The following is a 20,966-nucleotide window of genomic DNA, read 5'->3' as shown; positions in this document are numbered from 1 at the left end:
TGTTAAAATTAGATCAAGCAATAATATTAAGGGATTAGAAATCCATGGCTTAAAAACTAAGGTGTCATTGTACGCTGATGATTCATGTTTTCTTTTAAAACCACATTTAGAATCTCTCCACTGCCTCATAGAGGATCTAGATACTTTTGCTATCCTCTCTGGATTAAAACCAAATTATGATAAGTGTACTATATTACGTATTGGATCACTAAACAATACACATTTTACATTACCATGTAGTTTACCAATTAAATGGTCTGACGGAGATGTGGACATACTCAGTATACAAATCCCAAAAGAAAGAAATGATCTCACTCCAATACATTTTTATAGAAAGTTAGCAAAAATAGATAAGATCCTGCTACCATGGAAAGGAAAATACCTGTCTATTTGTGGAAAAATCACCCTGATTAACTCTTTAGTCATATCACAGTTTACCTTTTTGCTTATGGTTTTGCCTACACCTAGCGACCTGCTTTTTAAATTATTGTTAAAAGATTTTATCAAGGTTTAAGATAAATGATTAAATAATTCTACCCGGAAACTTAACCATTAGGATTAGAGGTTATGTAGCATGGACAATGAGTAATAAAAGCTGATAAACATAAGACCTACTAGGTTGGACATGGGAAGAGAGGAATGTATGTGTGTGCCGAAAGAAAACAAAGAGGAGCCTTAACCGATGTTTGAACCGACCCAGCTATTACTCTGGGGAGATAAGATAGGACAGGGAGAACCCCTCCAGGTTTGCCGTATCTGGGGGGGACTGGAACTGTCAGCTGAGTGGTAATAAACTGTGGTGAGACTCCAGGAGAAAAAGGAGAATCCAAATGTTAGTGTGTAGGTTAAGAGAAGGAACATCTTTGTATATGCATTTACATTTAAGTCATTTAGCAGACGCTCTTATCCAGAGCGACTTACAAATTGGAAAGTTCATACATATTCATCCTGGTCCCCCAGTGGGGAATGAACCCACAACCCTGGCGTTGCAAGCGCCATGCTCTACCAACTGAGCCACACGGGACCACGGGATATGCACAGCAGAGCTCTCGCAAATAAACTTGGATTTGATCAATTGTGAGCTGGGAATTCTGTCTGTGTCATTTAAAACCAGAACTTTACAACCTCTGGGTTGCAGACCAATTAAGATAATTGAATTTTATGAACGTTGATTCCAAAATTCTATAACAATTATATGCACAAAAAATATTCCATTTTATTTGAAACGGCAAGCCAGACAAATTAAAAGGGCCTATTTATATTACGAATATGAATTCGGAGGGCAGAAATTATTAAAGCATTGGACCTCTCACTAAAGGCATCAGTCATACAAAAGTTATATTTAAATCCAAACTGGTTCTCTAGTAAATTGGTAAGAATGTCTAATCCTATGTTTAAGATGGGCCTTTTTCCCTTTATTCAGATTACACCTGCTCACTTTCGGTTGTTTGAAAAGGAAATAATCTCCAAAATATCATTATTTTTTAAACAAGCCTTAGAAGGTTGGTTGCAATTTCAGTTTAATTACACCTGAAAAGACAGAACAAATAATACAACAAACATTGTGGTTAAACTCAAATATTCTAATTGATTTAAAAATATATATTTTTCGAAGAAGTGTTTAAAAAAGGTATAATTTTAGTGAATGATATCATAAATCAATAAATAAATGATATCATAAATCAGTGAATAAATAGGACTGGTGGAGTTATGTCACAGCTAACACAGACATATGGAAAAGTCTGCTCTACCCAAAATTACAATCAATTAATTGCAGCATTACCACAAAAATGGAAGAGGCAAGTAGAAGGGGGAAAAAATTAAGGAACTTGTATGTCGGCCCTGTATTAAAGAACATAAATGGTTAAAGAAAAGTGTGATAAATAAAAACATATACCAATTTCATTTAAGGACCAAAAAACTGACAGCTGTGCAATATAAATTGCTAAATAGTTGGGAAGAGATTTTCGATGTGCCCATTCCATGGCACATGGTTTATGAATTGATACACAAAACTTCGAATTTTTTATTTTAAATTACTATAGAAAATTATTGCAACCAATAGAATGTTATATATATATGGGGGATACAATATTCCCAGCTCTGCAGATTCTGCTGTGAGGAGGCAGAGTCAATAGATCATTTATTTTGGTATTGTCCATATGTAGCTTGTTTTTGGTCACAGGTCCAGGAATGGCTGAAGAATTGCAACATTTGCCTAGAACTAATGCTGCAGATAACAATACTGGGTGATTTGAAAAGTCATAGTCAATCAATAAGTAATATAATTATTATTTTAGCAGAAATGTTACTTTTTAATTTACAATCTGTAGAAGCTATGAGAGTAGAAAGGTTCAACACTTTTGTGAAGCATCACTGCACAGTTGAAAAATATATGGCAAATAGAAATCCAAAATGGATGATGTTGAGAGATAGATGGGAGGGGTTGAATGGAGCTGAAGGCTGGGAATAATAACAAGATAACCAATGTAAAACATATGGGGTCTGTAAAATGTATATAGGTTCAGAACTTTTGTTAAATAGCACAGTTACAAATAGAAATCAAACTGGATGGACATCAGAATTAGAGGAAGGACTAAAAACAAATAAAATATAACTATTGTAAAATAAATTGTTTCTGTAAAATGTGTATAAGATATATAAACTGAAGGTAGAAGAAGCCTAGGTGTTTATTGGTTTACTCTAATTGGGGGAAGGGTGGTAGGGTTTGCAGGGAATAATAAAGGTATATTCTAAAAAAAAGTATGTCTGTCTATATAGGTACAGTATGTGTACGTAAATATGTGTATATGTATGTATATGAATATATTTACCCCAAAAATATGGGGTATTGGAAATGATGCAGACAATTACATTGATGGAAGCAACATTCTTTCCGCAATATTAAGCTGATACACCCCTTAAAAACATTTTCAAAAAAGGAGCAGGGGAGGTTACTTAGGAGTCTCTGCCAAGACCGGCAGGAGAAGTGGGCCCGGTTCCTTCCCTAGGCGGAGTACGCCCAGATCTCACTTTGTTACTCCTCCACCGGGCTGACTCCCAGTGCGTCCTGGGATATCACCTGGTCCTGGCCCCGTGGATCCCAAGGCTGACCGGAGTCCCTGCGGTGGACGACTGGTTCCGGCGCTCAGAGGAGTTTTGGAATGCTGCCCACGTGAGGCTCCAGCGCCATCCACCGCCAGAAGGAGCAGGCGGACCGCCACCACAGTGAGGCTACCATGTTCCATCCTGGTGATTTGTGTCTGGCTCTCCACCAGAAACTTCCCACTCCGCCTGCCCTGCCGGAAGCTGAGCCCCCGGTTTGTGGGGTCCTTCAAGGTCCTTCCAGAGGATCAACGAGGTAACATATTGTTTACAACTCCCCATCAACTACTGGATTTCACCCTCTTTTCATGTTTCCCTCCTCAGGCTGGTGGTTCTGGTCCTCTGGCTGGTGCCGCCCCCCACAATACCCCTCCACCTCCCCTGGACATCGATGGGAACCCTGACTATGTTGTCAGGTCCCTCCTGGACTCCCGACATTGTTGGAGTTGGCTCCAGTACCTGATGGACTGGGAGGGGTACGGCCCAGAGGTGCGCCTCGTCCTGTGGCTGGAGCCGTGCATCAGGGGGGGGCGGTACTGTCACGCCTACTCCCGCTCCTCTGCTCCAGCACTTGACGTCGCCGGTCTCCTAACTGGCAACCATCATTATGAACACCTGCTCCCCATCGTTACGCAAACCTGTACTTCATCATCACATTGATTACTCTCCCTTTATTTAGCCCTCAGTCATCAGGCAGTATTGGTTTTGTCACGTTCAGTACTCTTCTCCTGTTTTGTTGATCTGCCTTTTTCTTATTATTAAACTCACCTTCTCCACCTGCTTCCTGATTCCCAGCGTATACGTTACATGTAGCATGTAGCATGTAGCATTTATTTTTGTGTAGTATAGAATAGATATGATATATACGTTGGGGCACAAACTATAGGACTGAACACAATAAGTTGCAGAATAGTCCTCTTCACATAGTCATCAATGCATGGTCTACGCAGTATGCCACAAAGTAAACAATACTGTCATTACACAATATGCATGTGAGTATTAGGCCTACTGTCTCACACTATTCCGTGTGTATTCTCTGTATCCCTAGGCAACGTGTTGGTGTACTCCATATGTCCCCCCCAACCATGAGTCCACCAGAAGTACTGTCACATAGGCCTAGCTGTTTGTTTTCTGGTTCAACAGCTTGGGCAGCATCTGCATGGCTGTGGTGTTCTCCTGTGGAGGGCACTTTGTCCTCTACACGTATGAAAATGGCTTTTAGATGGTCATACTATCTGTTGATAAGCAACTGATTGCTAAGGTTATGGTTTAGAATAAGGGTTAGGATAAAGATTAAGGATAGGGTTAGGGTTAAGTTTAGGGTTATATATTTGAAATTTACTGATAGTCTGTAGAGCATCTACATTTTACTTTGAGATTTTTGTAATTTAGCTGACTGTCTTATCCAGAGCGACTTACATTTAGTGCATTCATCTTAAGATGAATATCAGGTCTCTATCTCCAGCTTAGTAACCATAACACAGGCTTTTCTTACTCCTTTTTCATATAACCTATTCTCTTCTCCACTCGCCAGGCCTTCTAATTTCTTTACTGAGCCATATGCAACCTCTATGCCCTCTCCCCTACTAATGTGGTAGGCCCGAGTCATCATGTTAACTTCCTGTTCTTCATATATCTGCCAGTAGAGCTCATCTATGTCAGTTCCATTTTCTGTCTGTTCTCATAGAAACCCTGTTGCGATACTTCTATTTGCTACCATCATTAATCTTTTCTCTTCGATTGAACAACTCATCAGCCAATTCAATTAGGACATGTGGAGTTAAATAACTACCCTTTTAAAATCTTAATCCTTAAAGAAGAAAATGTAATTCCTCCTGTGCTTTTATCCAGCAACCCCCTAGGCCTGAACACTCACTCTCTATTTCTATGCTGGTCTTATGTTCTTCTTTCAATCTATGTACAATAATTATCACTTATTGTACACATATAATCACCTTGCGCAATATTTTCCTATCTTTTCCCCATTCCAACGCCCACGTAGAGCAAGCCAGAGTTTATAACAAGAGCAAGCAGAAAGCGAAAGCAAAGTTTCAGACTACTCATCCACTCCTTGTGCTTTAGCACCCTCCTCTGCTCTCCCCATTCAGGATGTTTCTTTTCTGAGAATTCCAAGGACCCCTCAACTCCACATCCCCCACCTCTTCTTCTTTGAGACAGGATGGTCATCTTTGGGGTCGTCTGGGTTGAGCACTTTCCTGGAGAATTATACCAACACAGGTTGGTTAGGAACAAGCCGCTGCTCTCCAGTTCTTGGCTCGCCCACTGAACCTGCCACCGCCGAAGAAGACCGCCGACACCCCTATTTATAATTTGAACAGGTAGACATCCAGTTCCTTGTTCACCCGTGCGTCAATGTAATAAACATAATAAAAATAAAAATCTGTCAGTTTAAACTAGAGATAATTTAAGCTAGAGATATAATTTTGCATGGACTGCGTCTCAATCCACTGCATCTGCCTATGTTGCCCTTCTGCATCTGCGGTGGAAAGTGGCAGAGCTACAGCACTGTTTGTCAGACTATGACACATCCCGAAATCGGTCTTCTCTCGATAATGTCTGTAGGGTCCGAACGGTTTGGCCTACAAACTATTATGACAACGGGACTCGTCTGAAGTCGATACCATCGATATGCCAACTTCTGTTTGGTAGCGTCCAAACTGTTTGGGATACCAACTAATGTGAGAGTCTCCCTCATATTAGTTGGTATCCCAGTACAATAGTGTTCTCCGCTTTGCTATAAACCTCCCACAAGTGTCACAGGACACGTCTGAAGGTAACCCATACAAATGAATGGAAGGATGGAGGTAGTTTTGCGTCAACAAAAATAAGGGGTGTCCAAAAAAACAAAAAATGTTTGTGAGCTTTCTTATGTTTCCTAGACATAGGACAGAAACTTGAAATCCTTATTAATGACAAAGCAAAAAACAGGATTTTAGAAATATTTGCAGAAGTATTAAACATTTTAAAAAAACATAAATAAGTTATTCAGACCCTTTGCTAAGAGACTCGACATTGAGCTCAGGTCCATCCTGTTTCCATTGATCATCCTTGAGGCGTTTCTACAACATGATTGGAGTCCACCTGTGGGAAATTCAATTGATTTGACATGATTTGGAAAGGCACACACCTGTCTTCATAAGGTTCCACAGTTGACAGTGCATGTCAGAACAAAAGCCAAGCCATGAGGTTAAAAGTACTTGTTACATTTTGAATGCTTAGCAGGACAGAAAATTGTCAAATTTATGCACTTATCAAGAGAACATCCCTGGTCATCCCTATTACCACCTGTGGTTAAATAAAGGTGAAATAAATAAATAAATAAATAAATTACCGATGATCTGGCGGCCTGACTAAACACAAATGCTCCATTTGTAAATGGTGTCTGAGTGTTGGAGTGTGCCGCTATCCGTATATTTTGAAAACATAACAATGGTGCCGTCTGGTTTGCTTCATATAAGGAATTTTAAATGATTCATACTTTTACTTTTACGTCTCATACTTAAGTATATTTGAGCAATTACATTTACTTTTGATACTTAAGTATATTTAAAACCAAATACTTTTAGACTTTTACTAAAGTAGTATTTTACTGGCTGACTTTTACTTGAGTCATTTTCTATTAAGGTATCTTTACTTTTACTCAAGTGTGACAATTGGGTACTTTCTGCACGACTGTGTGTGTCACAGATCAGGTGAGGCAATCTGATTTGTTTTCAGTGAAGGGGAAATATGCACTATACAAACAATGACAAAGTATAATACTACACAGAAGGTGTGGCCTAGTCACACTACATGGAAAACATAAACAAATATCTAGACCATCAACAATCCTTTGACATTAGCTTTAAAAAATCCCCTTAATCTTTTGTTGTTCAATTTCCCATAACACTACCTCTGAGAAAGAAGGACGACATAACACAGATAATGGGAAGAACAGACACTGTCAGCTGAAATGGCGGGTAAGTACAGCAGCAACTACAAAATTGCCACTTATGTTTTGGACATTTACAGGGGTTTTAAAATCATTTTCAAGGTTGCTTAATATTGTTTATGCACTGTATATTACATCCTTACATTTGGATATTGAGATACAGTATAGTACTAGTGATGCAAATATATTAGTTACCACAGTAACCAAAAGGCTCAGAGTTATGATAAATAGGAGTAGAGATAGTATGCTTGAGTCCTTAAAAAAATAGTAATAGGCATCGAAATTGTACTGACAGTACAGCTGTACTGGAACTGATTAGGGGAGTGAAGTACCGTATAAGTAGGATACAGTAAAATACTGTATAAGCCCTGGTTTTAGCAAATATCTATTGATTTTGAAGGCCTGCCCAGACAGGAAGAAGTTCACAAAGGGTATTACCTCGATGGACATAGTTTTACTAAAAGTTATCCCTGACGTTGTATATAAATGTCTTGCTATGACCATAGCTACTCTACTTCGAACAAGCATAGCAGGTCTGTGTCTTCCTATCAGGCTTTGCAATTTGCATCTCGTGATTTTTGTGAAATGTTTCTGAGTATTTGACATCTTTCGGAAATGTCAATATAATATTCACACTAACTGTCTAGCTCCCCAAGCTGGTCAGCCCGTGTCAGTAACAGTGGGTGTGGTATGGAACTTCACATTGGATCCTCCACCACCACAACCGCCACGACTTACAGGTGGGTCATTCCACAATCCACAGCATTATTGAAACAACAGATTCAAAAGTTGTGTTTTTCTAACTATATTACAACGTATTACAATGTAAAGTGCTTTGAGCATCTGGTAAAGTGCTATACAGTATATACAATCAATTCTAAATATTATTATTAGTGTCTGCATTGTGTCTCCAATTAGAGAGAGGAAAACATGTTGGTGACTTTCAGTCCTTTCTCTGTTCCTCTCTCCAGTATGGGCCACACTTGTGTTCACTGTTATAACCGTTGCCCGGATCGTCATAGGTCAGTTACATTTCTGTTTAGACATGCATTTCCTGTGGAACTTCCCCTATTTCTATCCTGTTACCTCTATCATATTGTTTATTACCACCTAAAGTGCTTATTTCCATACATAGGTGTCGTGTACAAAAATGATTGCCCCCAGCAACCGTACATCCCCAACTACCTGCTATGGATGGCCATCTTCAACCTGATTATGACAACATGGATGTCGTTCCCCTGGGAACCAGAGGGGAGGGGGCAGCAGACCCCAAAGAGCTGTATCTGTGTCTCACTGCAGTTCTTGCTGGCTTTGTCAGTGTTCTGTTGGATCATTGCTGGTGAGAGAAAGTATTGCTGTAAAAACATGAACACAAGGTAGAGGGCTGTAATTGTTTGTTTCATTATCAACACATTTCAAGTTTTAAAAAAACACATAACTTTTATGTAATACACAAAACATAAAATATATTTTCAGGTCTGTATATTGTTAATATAAATGTAATTGAAACATTGTATTGTTTTCTGGTTTGCTTAATATATGGAATTTAAAAGTATTAATACTTTTGATACTTAATTATATTTAAAACCAAATACTTTTTGATTTTTACTCAAGTAGCATTTTACTGGCTGACTTTCACTTTTACTTGAGTCATTTTCTATTAATGTTTCTTTACTTTTACTCAAGTGTGACAACTGGGTACTTTTTCCACCACTGTGTGTGTCACAGATCAGGTGAGCAATCTGATTGCTTACAATGAAGGGGGAAATATGCACTATACAAACAAAACAAACAATGACAAAGTATAATACTACACAGAAGGTGTGGCCTAGTCACGTTCTACAGGTCTGTATATTGTCAATAAAAATGTAATTGACACATGGTATTGTTTTCTTTATGACCTATTTGTCAAAACTGTCTGCAGGAAATGTGTGGATCTTCTCTATATACCAACCCAACTACGACCCGACCCGTTCAGACGGCCAGTACTGCAACAAGACCCTGTACACGTTTGCCTTCTGGAACGCAGTGCTTGAAACCTTGGTGTTGGGAGCGATGCTAGCTAACTGCTGCAAAGGTCTGTTCTGTGGCATTCTGCTAAATGGACAACCACAGCCAGACAGAGACTTCCACAGGAACGTCTGAAGGAGGGATGGAATGTTTGAAGGAGGGATGGAACGTTTGAAGGAGGGATGGAACGTTTGAAGGAGGGATGGAACGTGTGAAGGAGGGATGGAACGTGTGAAGGAGGGATGGAACGTTTGAAGGAGGGATAGAACGTTTGAAGGAGGGATAGAACGTCTGAAGGAGGGATAGAACGTCTGAAGGAGGGATGGAATGTCTGAAGGAGGGATGGAACGTTTGAAGGAGGGATAGAACGTTTGAAGGAGGGATGGAACGTTTGAAGGAGGGATAGAACATCTGAAGGAGGGATGGAACGTCTGAAGGAGGGATGGAACGTCTGAAGGAGGGATGGGACAAGGGACGTCTATCGTGCTCTTGTCTTCTTAGCTTCACCATCATTTTGTAAAAGCGGTACATTTTATTAATCTACGGTATGATTATGGTTTAAAAAAGCAGTTTTTGTGATACTTTTCTCTTAGCTATGTGTGTTTTGCATCCACACACAACACTCTGCAATAGGTACTGTTCACATAACACTGTTTTCCTGTTTTCCTATTTTTTTGTGATAAAGAAAATAATTTAAAAGTTGTTGCTGATGAACATATAGGTTTTAATATACACTGAGTGTACAAAATGTTAGGAACACCTTCATTAGTTGCAATCCCTTTTGCTCTCAGAACAGCACCAATTCGTCGGGGCATGGTCTCTACAAGGTGTCGAAAGCGTACCACAGGGATGCTGGCCCGTGTTGACTCCAATGCTTCCCACAGTTATGTCAAGTTGGCTGGATGTCATTTGGGTGGTGGCCCATTCTTGATACACACAGGAAACTGTTGAGCGTGAAAAACCCAGCAGCATTGCAGTTCTTGACACAACCAAACAGGTTCGCCTGGCACCTACTATCATACCACATTCAAAGGCACATAAATATTTTGTCTTGCCCTAACATTTCATCTTCAACCTGACTCCTCCCCTTCATTTACACTGATTGAAGTGGATTTAAATTGTGACCTCAATAATGGATCATAGCGTTCACCTGGATTCACCTGATCAATCTCATGGAAAGAGCAGGTGTTCCTAATGTTTTGTACACTCATTGTATTTTGACATTGGTTAAATTGTATTATATCAAGGAATATATACAGGTAACTGCCAAGATTATGGCATCACTTGAGTAAATGAGGGATACAAAGTATATTGAAAGCTGGTGCTTCCACACAGGTGTGGTTCCTGACTTAATTGAGCAGCAATTAACAACCCGTCATGCTTACGGTCATGTATAAAAATGCTACCATGGTTATGCCCTCAAAGGATGACAATGCCCATCCACAGGACACGATGGTCACTGAATGGCTTGATGAGCATGAAAACAATGTAAACCATATGCCATGGCTGTCTCAGTCACCAGACATCAACACATATGAACACTTATGGGAGATTCTGGAGCAGTGTCTGAGACAGCGTTTTCCATCACCATCAACAAAACACCAAATTATGGAATTTCTCATGGAAGAATGGTGTCGCATCCCTCCAATAGAGTTCCAGACACTTGAACTCTGTTGGAATCCATGCCAAGGTGCATGGACACTGTTCTGGTGCCTCGTGGTGGCCCAATGCCCTACTAAGACACTTTAAATTGGTGTTTCCTTTTTTTTTGCAGCTACCTGTATATTACATACACCTACCGTTGATCCATGTTAATTAAAAGATACAGTATGTACCATGAAAAAGGTGCAACTGAAAATAGAGTCTATTGTCAACTGTCTGTCGAACTGTCTTACAACGTAATAAAATACATCCCTCCATACATTTAAGTTACAGTAGCTAATGTTTTATAAAGATGATAGAACAGTTACAAAGAGACTAGTATTTAGCACATTTTATTAAAACTTTAAATAAACATATCACAAACATGTCACTATATTTCAAGCCATACAACAGTGTCCAAGACAATTATATCATCAATTTCCTGTAGAGTTGTACTTTAATAACTCAATGTGAAAAATACTATTGCGATATGAAAAATCTAAGTGTACATTACAACCAAACCTTTCAGATAATTATTCAAATATTAAAAATGAAAAGAAACAAAAATCCTAATTAGATCATTATTTTATTAGTAACCAATTCTGCAAATTAACTGTGCAATGCATACTGTGTCTATTTTACAGGGATTTCATTAGGCTTTAAATTGGGTTGCACCATATTCTCAAATTGAACTTTCTAAAATTTTACCTTTGGAGGGAGACTTTCCCTGATGCAAAGATGTTATGATTTATGACAGTGTTATTCAATTCCGGTCCTGGAATGCCAAACCATTTCAGTTTTTTGTTTCTACCTAGTAGTTAATTGTACTCACCTGGTGTCCCAAGTCTGAATTAGTCCCTGATTAGAAGGAGAGGATGAAAACCAAAAGTGTTTCAGCCCTCCAGGATCAGAGTTGAACAGCCTTGATATATGATGTTATGATCACAAAATCAATCTGAACATCATTCGTGACAGCAATCACTCATGGGATCAATATGTGATTTGGCACAGATTTCATCCTAAACGTAATACTGAAAGGGAGTGCAGCTTTATTGATGAATGATGAGCAATACATAAACAACACGATATTGCACTTTTCATGTTGTGTGTATCCCGAGAAGGAATGGAGAGCATAATGCTGTTTCCTCCTCTTTTTGGCCCTACCATGAGGGATGAAGTTTTACAAAAGGAGTGAGAGAGACAGGGAAAGTTCCAGAAAAAGTAGAGCATCAGTAGTCGTCAGCTGGAAGAGAGAAACAGAAGATGGGATTACCCACGGCTGAAACTGAACCAAGCCGATGAGGAAGAGGAGGAAGATCAGGAAGATCAGGAAGAGGAGCATGCGATCCCATCCAATCATAGGAAGATCAGGAAGAGGAGCATGCGATCCCATCCAATCATAGGAAAATCAGAAAGAGGAGCATGCAATCCCATCCAATCATAGGAAGATCAGGAAGAGGAGCATGCGATCCCATCCAATCATAGGAAGATCAGGAAGAGGAGCATGCGATCCCATCCAATCATAGGAAAATCAGAAAGAGGAGCATGCGATCCCATCCAATCATAGGAAGATCAGGAAGAGGAGCATGCGATCCCATCCAATCATAGGAAGATCAGGAAGAGGAGCATGCGATCCCATCCAATCATAGGAAAATCAGAAAGAGGAGCATGCAATCCCATCCAATCATAGGAAGATCAGGAAGAGGAGCATGCGATCCCATCCAATCATAGGAAGATCAGGAAGAGGAGCATGCGATCCCATCCAATCATAGGAAAATCAGAAAGAGGAGCATGCAATCCCATCCAATCATAGGAAGATCAGGAAGAGGAGCATGCGATCCCATCCAATCATAGGAAGATCAGGAAGAGGAGCATGCGATCCCATCCAATCATAGGAAAATCAGAAAGAGGAGCATGCGATCCCATCCAATCATAGGAAGATCAGGAAGAGGAGCATGCGATCCCATCCAATCATAGGAAGATCAGGAAGAGGAGCATGCGATCCCATCCAATCATAGGAAAATCAGAAAGAGGAGCATGCAATCCCATCCAATCATAGGAAGATCAGGAAGAGGAGCATGCGATCCCATCCAATCATAGGAAGATCAGGAAGAGGAGCATGCGATCCCATCCAATCATAGGAAAATCAGAAAGAGGAGCATGCGATCCCATCCAATCATAGGAAGATCAGGAAGAGGAGCATGCGATCCCATCCAATCATAGAAAGATGAGAAAACCAAATCAGGAAGTGGCATCATGCAGGCATGCAGTGACAGTCAGATGGACAATTGCTTACTTTCTATCGTTAGGATGCAGGTGCTGGCGGCGGTGCCTCTGCTGTTGACAGCCTTGCACATGTACTCGCCCTCGTCCTCTGGGAAGGTCTCTGGCAGGTAGAGGCAGAATGTCTCTCCTCTCTCTATGTACTGATAGTCTTCACAGTCCTGGAGCATCTCCCCCTCAAACCACCAGGTCACCTCCGGCTTGGGCTCCCCAGTAATCTTCACTGTGAATCGCACTGGCTCGGCATCCACCACCGATTGGTTCTTCAGGGGCTTCTTAAACCACGGAGCCCCCGACCTGGCATGGTCCTCCTCATCCTCATAGGCTGCCGAGCTATTGATGATGCTTCCCTCTTCCTCCTCCTCATCTTCCCTTTTCTGACAAAGATATGACACATTGACACATTATTTTTGGAAACCCTCCCTCCACTGAACTGTCATGCGTTTTTAGAATGTCATGCGAGTCAGGGACGTCGTCAACTGTTTAACAACGAGAAACCCGATGATTGAACCCGATGAAAGAGGGATTTACTTTTTGGAGAGCGGCGTCAATCTCTTGCTGCTCGAACTGCATCCTCTGAAGCTTCTGTTCGTCCACCCTCTTTTTCTCCTCCTCCTCTCTGGCTCTGGCCATTTGTTCAAACCGTGCACGCATGTCCACCTTCTGTCTGAACGGAGCCTCCTCAGCCCCCTTCTCTGTGTCATTTTTGCCTTCATCATCATCCTGAAAAAACAGCATAACATGATACAGACCGACGCGTTTGGAGTTCCAATGCGATTCTGAAGGATCATGCTAAAATATATACCTCCTGGATCCTCTCTTCTTCCCTCTCTTTGATTTCCTCATCTACAGCCTTTCTCTTTGCTCTCACATCCTCAATCTTCTTCTGGATCTCCTCGTCTTTCAACTGCTTGATCTTCTCAAACTTGGACTTGAGGTTCTTGGCCTGGATGGAGCCAGTCCTCTTGAGTTTCTTCAGCTCCTCATACTCCTTACTCACTGTATCAGAGCTCTCATTCACCACATCCTTAGGAGAGAAACACATATAGTGATAAGATTAGTTTTAAGGATACAGACAAAACAGAAGCATAGGCCTAATCATTTCAACACATAAGAAATTAGGCTGTATGCATCAAGCGTCTCAGAGTAAGAGTACTGATCTAGGATCAGGTCAATGTTATCTTGTGATTATGGTATAAAAGGCTAAACTGGTCCTAAATCAGCACTCCTACCCAGAGATACTTTATAAATATGGCCCCTGGTTCTCCTCATCTTGTTATCAATCTCTGCAGTTGGTAGTTCCATGCAAATATCCATGAGACTTCCCACGTGGGTCTTTAACAGCATTGTGGGTCTTTAACAGCATTGTGAGACTGATACCATGTTGATGACTGACCTCTCCCATCTCTTGTCTGAGCTGTTCAAACTCCTGTTTCTCCTGCTCCATTTTCTTTTTGCGCGCCGCCACCTTGCACCTCCTATCGGCTTCCTCCTTCTGCTTAAGCAGCTCTTCGAAGTTCATCTCCAGTTTTCCAGGATGCAATGCTTCCTGGGATTCGCTCTTGACCATTCCGTCCTCGTCCTCATCTAGCACCTACCGGCACACAAACACAGAGCATGGTGTCATTGACAATCTTACAATAAACCAATTACAATCCAATCAAAGTTTGTTTGTCACATGGGCCAAATACAACAGGTGTAGACCTTACCGTGAAATGCTTACTTACAAGCCCTTAACCAACAAAAATAAGAGTTAAGAAAATATTTACTAAATAAACTAAAGTAAAAATAATTTCAAAAGTGACACAATAAAATAACAATAACGAGGCTATATACAGGCGATATCGGTACCTAGTCAATGTGCAGGGGTACAAGTTAGTTGAGGTAATTGAGGTAATATGTCCATGTGCTGTAGGTAGGGGTAAAGTGACTATGCATAGATAATAAACAGTGAGCAGCAGCAGTGTAAAAAAAGGGGGGAGGGTCAGTGCAAATAGTCCTGGTAGCCATTTGATTAACTGTTCAGCAGTCTTCTGGTTTGGGGGTACAAGCTGTTAACAAGCCTTTTGGACCTAGACTTGTCGCTCCGGTACCGCTTGCCGTGCGGTAGCAGAGAGAACAGTCTATGACAGGGTGGCTGGAGTCGTTGACAATTTTTGGGCCTTCCTCTGACACCGCCTGGCATAGACACAGCCTGGCCAGTGATGTACTGGGTCAGTGATGTACCTGCGGTCAGATGCCGAGCAGTTGCCATACCAGGCAGTGATGCAACCTGTCAGGATGCTCTCAATGGTGCAGCTGTATAACTTTTTGAGGAACTGAGGACCCATGCCAAATCTTTTAGTCTCCTGGGGGGGGAGTAGGTGGTGTCGTGCCCTCTTCACGATTGTCATGGTGTGTTTGGACCATGATAGTTTGTTGGTGATTTGGACAGCTCTTGACCTGCTCCACTACAGCCCTGTCGATGTGAATGGGGGCGTGCTCGGCCCTCCTTTTCCTTTTGTCCACAATCATCTCCTTTGTCTTGATCGCGTTGAAAGAGAGGTTGTTGTCCTGGCACCACACGGTCAGGTCTCTGACCTCCCTATAGGCTGCCTCATCGTTGCTGCTGATCAGGCCTACCACTATTGTGTCGTCGGCAAACTTGGAGTGTATGCTTGGCCATCCAGTCGTGGGTGAACAGGGAGTACAGGAGGGGACTAAGCATGCACCCTTGAGGGGCCCCCGTGTTGAGGATCAGCGTGGCAGATGTGTTGTTGCCTACCCTTACCACCTGAGGGCAGCCTGTCAGGAAGTCCAGTATCCAGTTGCAGAGGGAGGTGTTTAGTCCCAGGGTCCTTAGCTCAGTGATGAGCTTTGAGGGCACTATGGTGTTGAACACTGAGTTGTAGTCAATGAACAGCATTCTCACGTAGGTGTTTCTTTTGACCAGGTGGGAAAGGGGAGTGTGGAGTGCAATAGAGATTGTGTCATCTGTGGATCTGTTGTGGAGGTATGCGCCAATTAGTCAGGTTACCTTGGTGTTCTTGGGCACAAGGACTATGGTGGTCTGCTTGAAACATGTAGGTATTACAGACTAGGTTAAGGACAGGTTGAAAATGTCAGTGAGGACACTTGCCAGTTGGTCAGCGCATGCTCTGAGTGTCCTGGTAATCCATCTGGCCCTGCGGCCTTGTGAATGTTGACCTGTTTCAAGGTCTTACTCACATCGGCTACGGAGAGCGTGATCACACAGTTGTCCGGAACAGGTGGTGCTCTCATGCATGCTTTAGTGTTGCTTGCCTTGAAGAGTGCATAGAAGTAATTTAGCTCGTCTGGTAGGCTCATGTCACTGGGCAGCTCACGGCTGGGCTTCCGTTTGAAGTCTGTAATAGTTTGCAAGCCCTGTCACATCTGACGAGCGTCAAAGCCGATGTCGTAGGATTCAATCTTAGTCCTGTATTGACACTTTGCCTGTTTGATGGTTCGTCGGAGGGCATAGCAGGATTTATTTTAAGCGTCCGGGCGTTTTAGTCCCGCTCCTTGAAAGCGGCAGATCTACCCTTTAACACAGTGAGGATGTTTCCTGTAATCCATGGCTTCTGGTTGGGGTATGTACGTACGGTCACTGTGGGGACAACGTCATCGATGCACTTGTTGATGAAGCTGGTGACTGATGTGGTATAGTCCTCAATGCCATCGGATGAATCCCGGAACATATTCCAGTCTGTGCTAGCAAAACAGTCCTGTAGCTTAGCATTTGCGTCATCTGACAACTTCCATATTGAGCAAGTCACTGGTACTTCCTGCTTTAGTTTTTGCTTGTAAGCAGGAATCAGAGGATAGAATTATGGTCAGATTTGCCAAATGGAGGATGATGGAGAGCTTTGTATGCGTCTCTGTGTGTGGAGTAAAGGTGGTCTAGAGTTTTTTTCCCTCTGGATGTATATGTGACATGCTGGTAGAAATTAGGTAAAACTGGTTTAAGTTTTCCTGTATTAAAGTCCCCAGCCACTGGAACGCCGCCTCTGGATGAGCATTTTCTTGTTTGATTATGGTCTTATACAGCTCATTAGGTGTGATGCCAGCATCAGTTTGTGATGGTAAATAGACAGCTACAAAAAATATAGATGAAAACTCTTGTTAACTAGTGTGGTCTACAGCTTATCATGAGGTACTTTACCTCAGGCAAGCAAAACCTAGAGACTTCATTAATATTAGATTTTGTTCCCCAGCTGTTATTGACAAATAGACACACACCCCAGCCCTCGTCTTACCGAACATAGCTGTTCTGTCCTGCCGATGCTTAGAAACCCCCAGCCAACTTTATATTATAAATATTTCAGCCATGTCTCAGTGAAACATAAGATATTACAGTTTTTAATGTCCCGTTGGTAGGAAAGTCTCGAACGGATCTCATCCAGTTTATTATCCAATGATTGCACGTTGGCCAATAGGACGGATGGTAGAGGCGGGTTACCCACTTGCCGACGAATTCTCACAAGGCACCCGGATCAGCGTCCCCTGTATCGGCGTCTCCTCTTCTTGCGAATGACGGAGATTTGGGCCTGGTCCGGAATCCTTTGAATCTAACTCGTTAAATAAAAAATCTTCTTCCGGTTCGAGTTGAGTAATCACTGTTCTGATATCCAGATGCTCTTTTTGGTCATAAGAGACGGTGGCAGAAACATTATGTACAAAATGAGTTACAAACAACTAGAAAAAAGCATCTATTCCCTCTAGCGCCAACATCACAATTTTTAATCCCAAATCGATCATTGCATCATATCAGCTTCGAATAACAATTTAACCCACCACCTAAACCCTCCCACAATGAAACACAAACAAAGAAGTACACGATGAAAAGCAAAGATAAAGCAACATAATCACATTGAACAGAAAAGCTACGGCAACCAAATTACATTGAATTTCTCATCAGATGATCCTGTAAAAAGCTTTTGAATGACATGAAGATCTTTATCTCATTCTATAATAGTAAGGTAGAAGCCTTCCATTGTCCTTGTAGAATCAGAGTCAGAATAAGCAGGACACACATGATGAAGAGCCATCCATTCACAACCTTATATTTACAGTAAGAACTTACAGTATTAGCATTTCATGGCAATCACTATTATTTCTTCTTAGTCAGTGTACAAATACAATTGTCATTTGAAAGTGAAAATATCTTACTTCTCCATCTCGATATGAAGTCTTAGGTTTTTCCAGATCCAGGGAGCTCTTTAAGGAGATCATTTTGAAGGTAGGAACAGCAATTGCAAGTGTACCATTTGAGTATGTACAGTAACGTTACAGCATCATGTATGATTAATCCATGTCCAATTAGAGTCCAATTAGAGATTGAGTTACTATACTAAATACAGCCTACCTCAAATGTTAATATTGGCGTTAGTTTTCAGTAGATTGTAGAAACATTGGTCACACTTTAAATCAACCATAACAGTAACACTTCGAGTGTTGTTCAATATATAGGTTGTGACAGGCAAGTCATAACTCTGTAATTCCAGTTGACATTAGAGTTTATTTTAAAAAAGGTCAAGTTTTGTATTGACACTTTAAGATGCGCTTATGACACTGTTATATATGCTTCGTGAAATAAACTTAATTCAAAAAATATATATATACCCCCGAGTGGGGCAGCGGTCTAAGGCACTACAGACCTTGATTCAATCACGGGCTGTATCACAAATGGCCGTGATCGTGAGTCCCATAGGACGGTGCACAATTGACCCAGCATTGTCCGAGTTAGGGGAGGGTTTGGCCGGGGTGGCTTTACTTGGCTCATTGCACTCTAGCGACTCCTTGTGGAGAGCCGGGTGCCTGCAGGCATCAGGTGAACAGTGTTTCCTCCGACACATTGGTGTGGCTGGCTTCCGGGTTAAGAAGGGCAGGTGTTAAGAAGCACGGTTTGGCGGGTCATATTTCGGGGGACGCATGACTCGACCTTCCCCTTCCGAGCACGTTGGGGAGTGCTAACGATGAGACACGATTGGAATTGGGGATAGAAAGGGGATAAAATCCCCCCCAAAAAAAAAAATGATACACAAAATAAATTATAGTAATAAAAAAAAGAACAACTCTTCAAGTGTTAACACTATAACGTCTTAACTTATGAAAAGATAATGAAGTATTCAAAAGCACTTCATAAGGACTACATATATGCTTCACAAATTATGTATGAGCAAATGTAATTTGTAGTTTGTTTAAAGTGTGACCATAACATTGATTATGTGCTCAGATGACACCGATCAAGCAGAGCCCAGAACATCACACAGCATGGGAAACTGAAGGTATTCGTTTGTGACATTCACACACAAAAACAAGTTATGAAACGTTACTCACTATGGCTCTATTCATGATGAGTAATCAAAATAATTTCAATCTTTTCACATGCTTCTTCTGAACTTAGCCTACTTCAGTCGACATGTTAGCGCAGGGCTTCATATGCTACATGCTGGTGCTGCCTGCAGAGGTATGTTCATAGAGATCCTATAATTCACAAATGTATTGTTTTATTTTACCATAGTTATACCATATTTGATCCATTTCTAGAATTAACGTTTTGCTGACCAAGATGGCAGATTTTTTTGTCATGTTGCTAGGATACCAAATTCCACTAGTAAATTGTAGGATCTCTATGGTTATGTTACCCAGTCCTACCATGTTCTTGCGGGCTTCTGCGAAGAGCCTCTTCTCCTCCTCCAGCCTCCTCTTGGCCTCCTCCTCCGCTTTCTTCTCCTCCGCCTCTCTCCTCTGACGCTCCTTGTCCTCGAAGCTGACACACAGCTTCCCTGGCTTGCTGCCCTCCAGGTTCAGCATGGCCATCAACACCTCGTCATCTTCATCCACTATCTGGAGAAGGAGGACAACGACGAGAGAGCTCAAACTAGTGTCTGACATCTCGGGGCTCACAATATTAAACAGAAAAAAGGAGCTGGCTGGTCCCAGATCTCTTTGTGCTGGACTTTTGGCATAGGAGCTGGCAAGACAGCACAAACAGATGTGGGACGAGGCGAAGTGACCATCACATCACACTCACTGACCATGATTTTCCTGGCCTCGGCGAAAGCCTTCCTCTCCTCTTCCATTCGTTTCTTGTATTCAACCTCTGCTGCTTTGCGTTCATTCTCTACCCTCTGTTTCTCAAGCTCCTCGAAGCTCAACCTCAGTTTACCAGGCTGGATGACCTCTCTCTCGCCTTGAGCTCCTTGTGAGTCCTCCTCATCTTCTCCCTGCAAGTACATACAGTTCCAAAGTCACACCAGGCCCAAGACTAGGGAAATACAGTGGCTTGCGAAAGTATTCAACCCTTTGGCATTTTTCCTATTTTGTTGCCTTACAACCTGGAATTAAAATAAAAAATGTTGAGGTTTGTATCATTTGATTTACACAACACTTTGAAGATGCAAAATATTTTTCATTGTGAAACAAACAAGAAATAAGACAAAAAAACTGAAAACTTGAGCGTGCATAACTATTCACCCCTCCAAAGTCAATACTTTGTAGAGCCACCTTTTGCAGCAATTACAGCTGCAAGTCTCTTGGGTTATGTCTCTATAAGCTTGGCAAATCTAGCCACTGGGATTTTTGCCCATTCTTCAAGGCAAAACTGCTCCAGCTCTTCAAGTTGGATGGGTTCTGCTGGTGTACCGCAATCTTTAAGTCATACCACAGATTCTCAATTGGATTGAGGTCTGGGCTTTGACTAGGCCATTCCAAGACATTTAAATGTTGCCCCTTAAACCACTCAAGTGCTTCTTTAGCAGTATGCTAAGGGTCATTGTCCTGCTGGAAGGTGAACCTCCGTCCCAGCTTAAATCTCTGGAAGACATACAAGTTTCCCTTAAGAATTTCCCTGTATTTAGCGCCATCCATCATTCCTTAAAATCTGACCAGTATCCCAGTCCCTGCCGATGAAAAACATCCCCACAGCATGATGCTGCCACTACCATGCTTCACTGCAGGAATGGTGTTCTCA

The 20,966-nt window shown here is 41.7% G+C and overlaps 2 protein-coding genes across 9 annotated transcripts in view; one reads left to right on the top strand and one right to left on the bottom strand.

The window, feature by feature from the left end:
- Positions 1 to 5,168: 5,168 nt before the first annotated feature.
- Positions 5,169 to 10,929, top strand: LOC139539506 (transmembrane protein 272-like). Of its 4 annotated transcripts, none has more exons than XM_071342536.1 (6): positions 5,169 to 5,444; positions 7,030 to 7,085; positions 7,714 to 7,797; positions 8,029 to 8,079; positions 8,193 to 8,396; positions 8,982 to 10,929. In XM_071342536.1, exons 2-6 carry the CDS (start codon positions 7,079 to 7,081, stop codon positions 9,200 to 9,202), a joined length of 567 nt encoding a protein of 188 aa, XP_071198637.1. In that variant the 5' UTR covers positions 5,169 to 5,444; positions 7,030 to 7,078; the 3' UTR covers positions 9,203 to 10,929. The 4 variants fall into 4 exon arrangements, with proteins under 4 accessions (XP_071198637.1, XP_071198636.1, XP_071198638.1 ...); XM_071342535.1 differs by having other exon boundaries at positions 7,705 to 7,797; XM_071342537.1 differs by lacking the exon at positions 5,169 to 5,444 and having other exon boundaries at positions 5,455 to 7,085.
- A 116-nt stretch (positions 10,930 to 11,045) lies between these two features.
- LOC139539505 (nexilin-like) overlaps positions 11,046 to 20,966 on the bottom strand; it is a 35,118-nt gene continuing 25,197 nt past the window's right edge. For 2 of the 5 annotated variants that reach the window (XM_071342530.1, XM_071342533.1), the window contains 8 exons: positions 20,032 to 20,220; positions 19,649 to 19,840; positions 18,161 to 18,208; positions 14,388 to 14,585; positions 13,797 to 14,018; positions 13,523 to 13,714; positions 13,005 to 13,368; positions 11,046 to 11,951 (listed from right to left, as the gene is read on the bottom strand). In XM_071342530.1, coding sequence (XP_071198631.1) covers positions 11,938 to 11,951; positions 13,005 to 13,368; positions 13,523 to 13,714; positions 13,797 to 14,018; positions 14,388 to 14,585; positions 18,161 to 18,208; positions 19,649 to 19,840; positions 20,032 to 20,220 — 1,419 coding nt within the window. In that variant the 3' untranslated portion in view covers positions 11,046 to 11,937. The other 3 variants (XM_071342529.1, XM_071342528.1, XM_071342531.1) reach the window with 2 other exon arrangements.

This window comes from Salvelinus alpinus, chromosome 15 (assembly GCF_045679555.1).
Source record: "Salvelinus alpinus chromosome 15, SLU_Salpinus.1, whole genome shotgun sequence".
Lineage (NCBI taxonomy): Eukaryota > Metazoa > Chordata > Actinopteri > Salmoniformes > Salmonidae > Salvelinus > Salvelinus alpinus.
Note: the sequence above shows the minus strand (reverse complement) of the source record. Positions and strands in the feature narration are given on the sequence as shown.

Excerpts from the sequence above, each read along its gene's own strand:
- LOC139539506 (XM_071342535.1), top strand. Across the intron at positions 8,080-8,192 it reads CGTTGCCCGGATCGTCATAG|GTGTCGTGTACAAAAATGAT; the intron begins GTCAGTTACATT and ends TTCCATACATAG. Across the intron at positions 8,397-8,981 it reads GTTCTGTTGGATCATTGCTG|GAAATGTGTGGATCTTCTCT; the intron begins GTGAGAGAAAGT and ends AACTGTCTGCAG.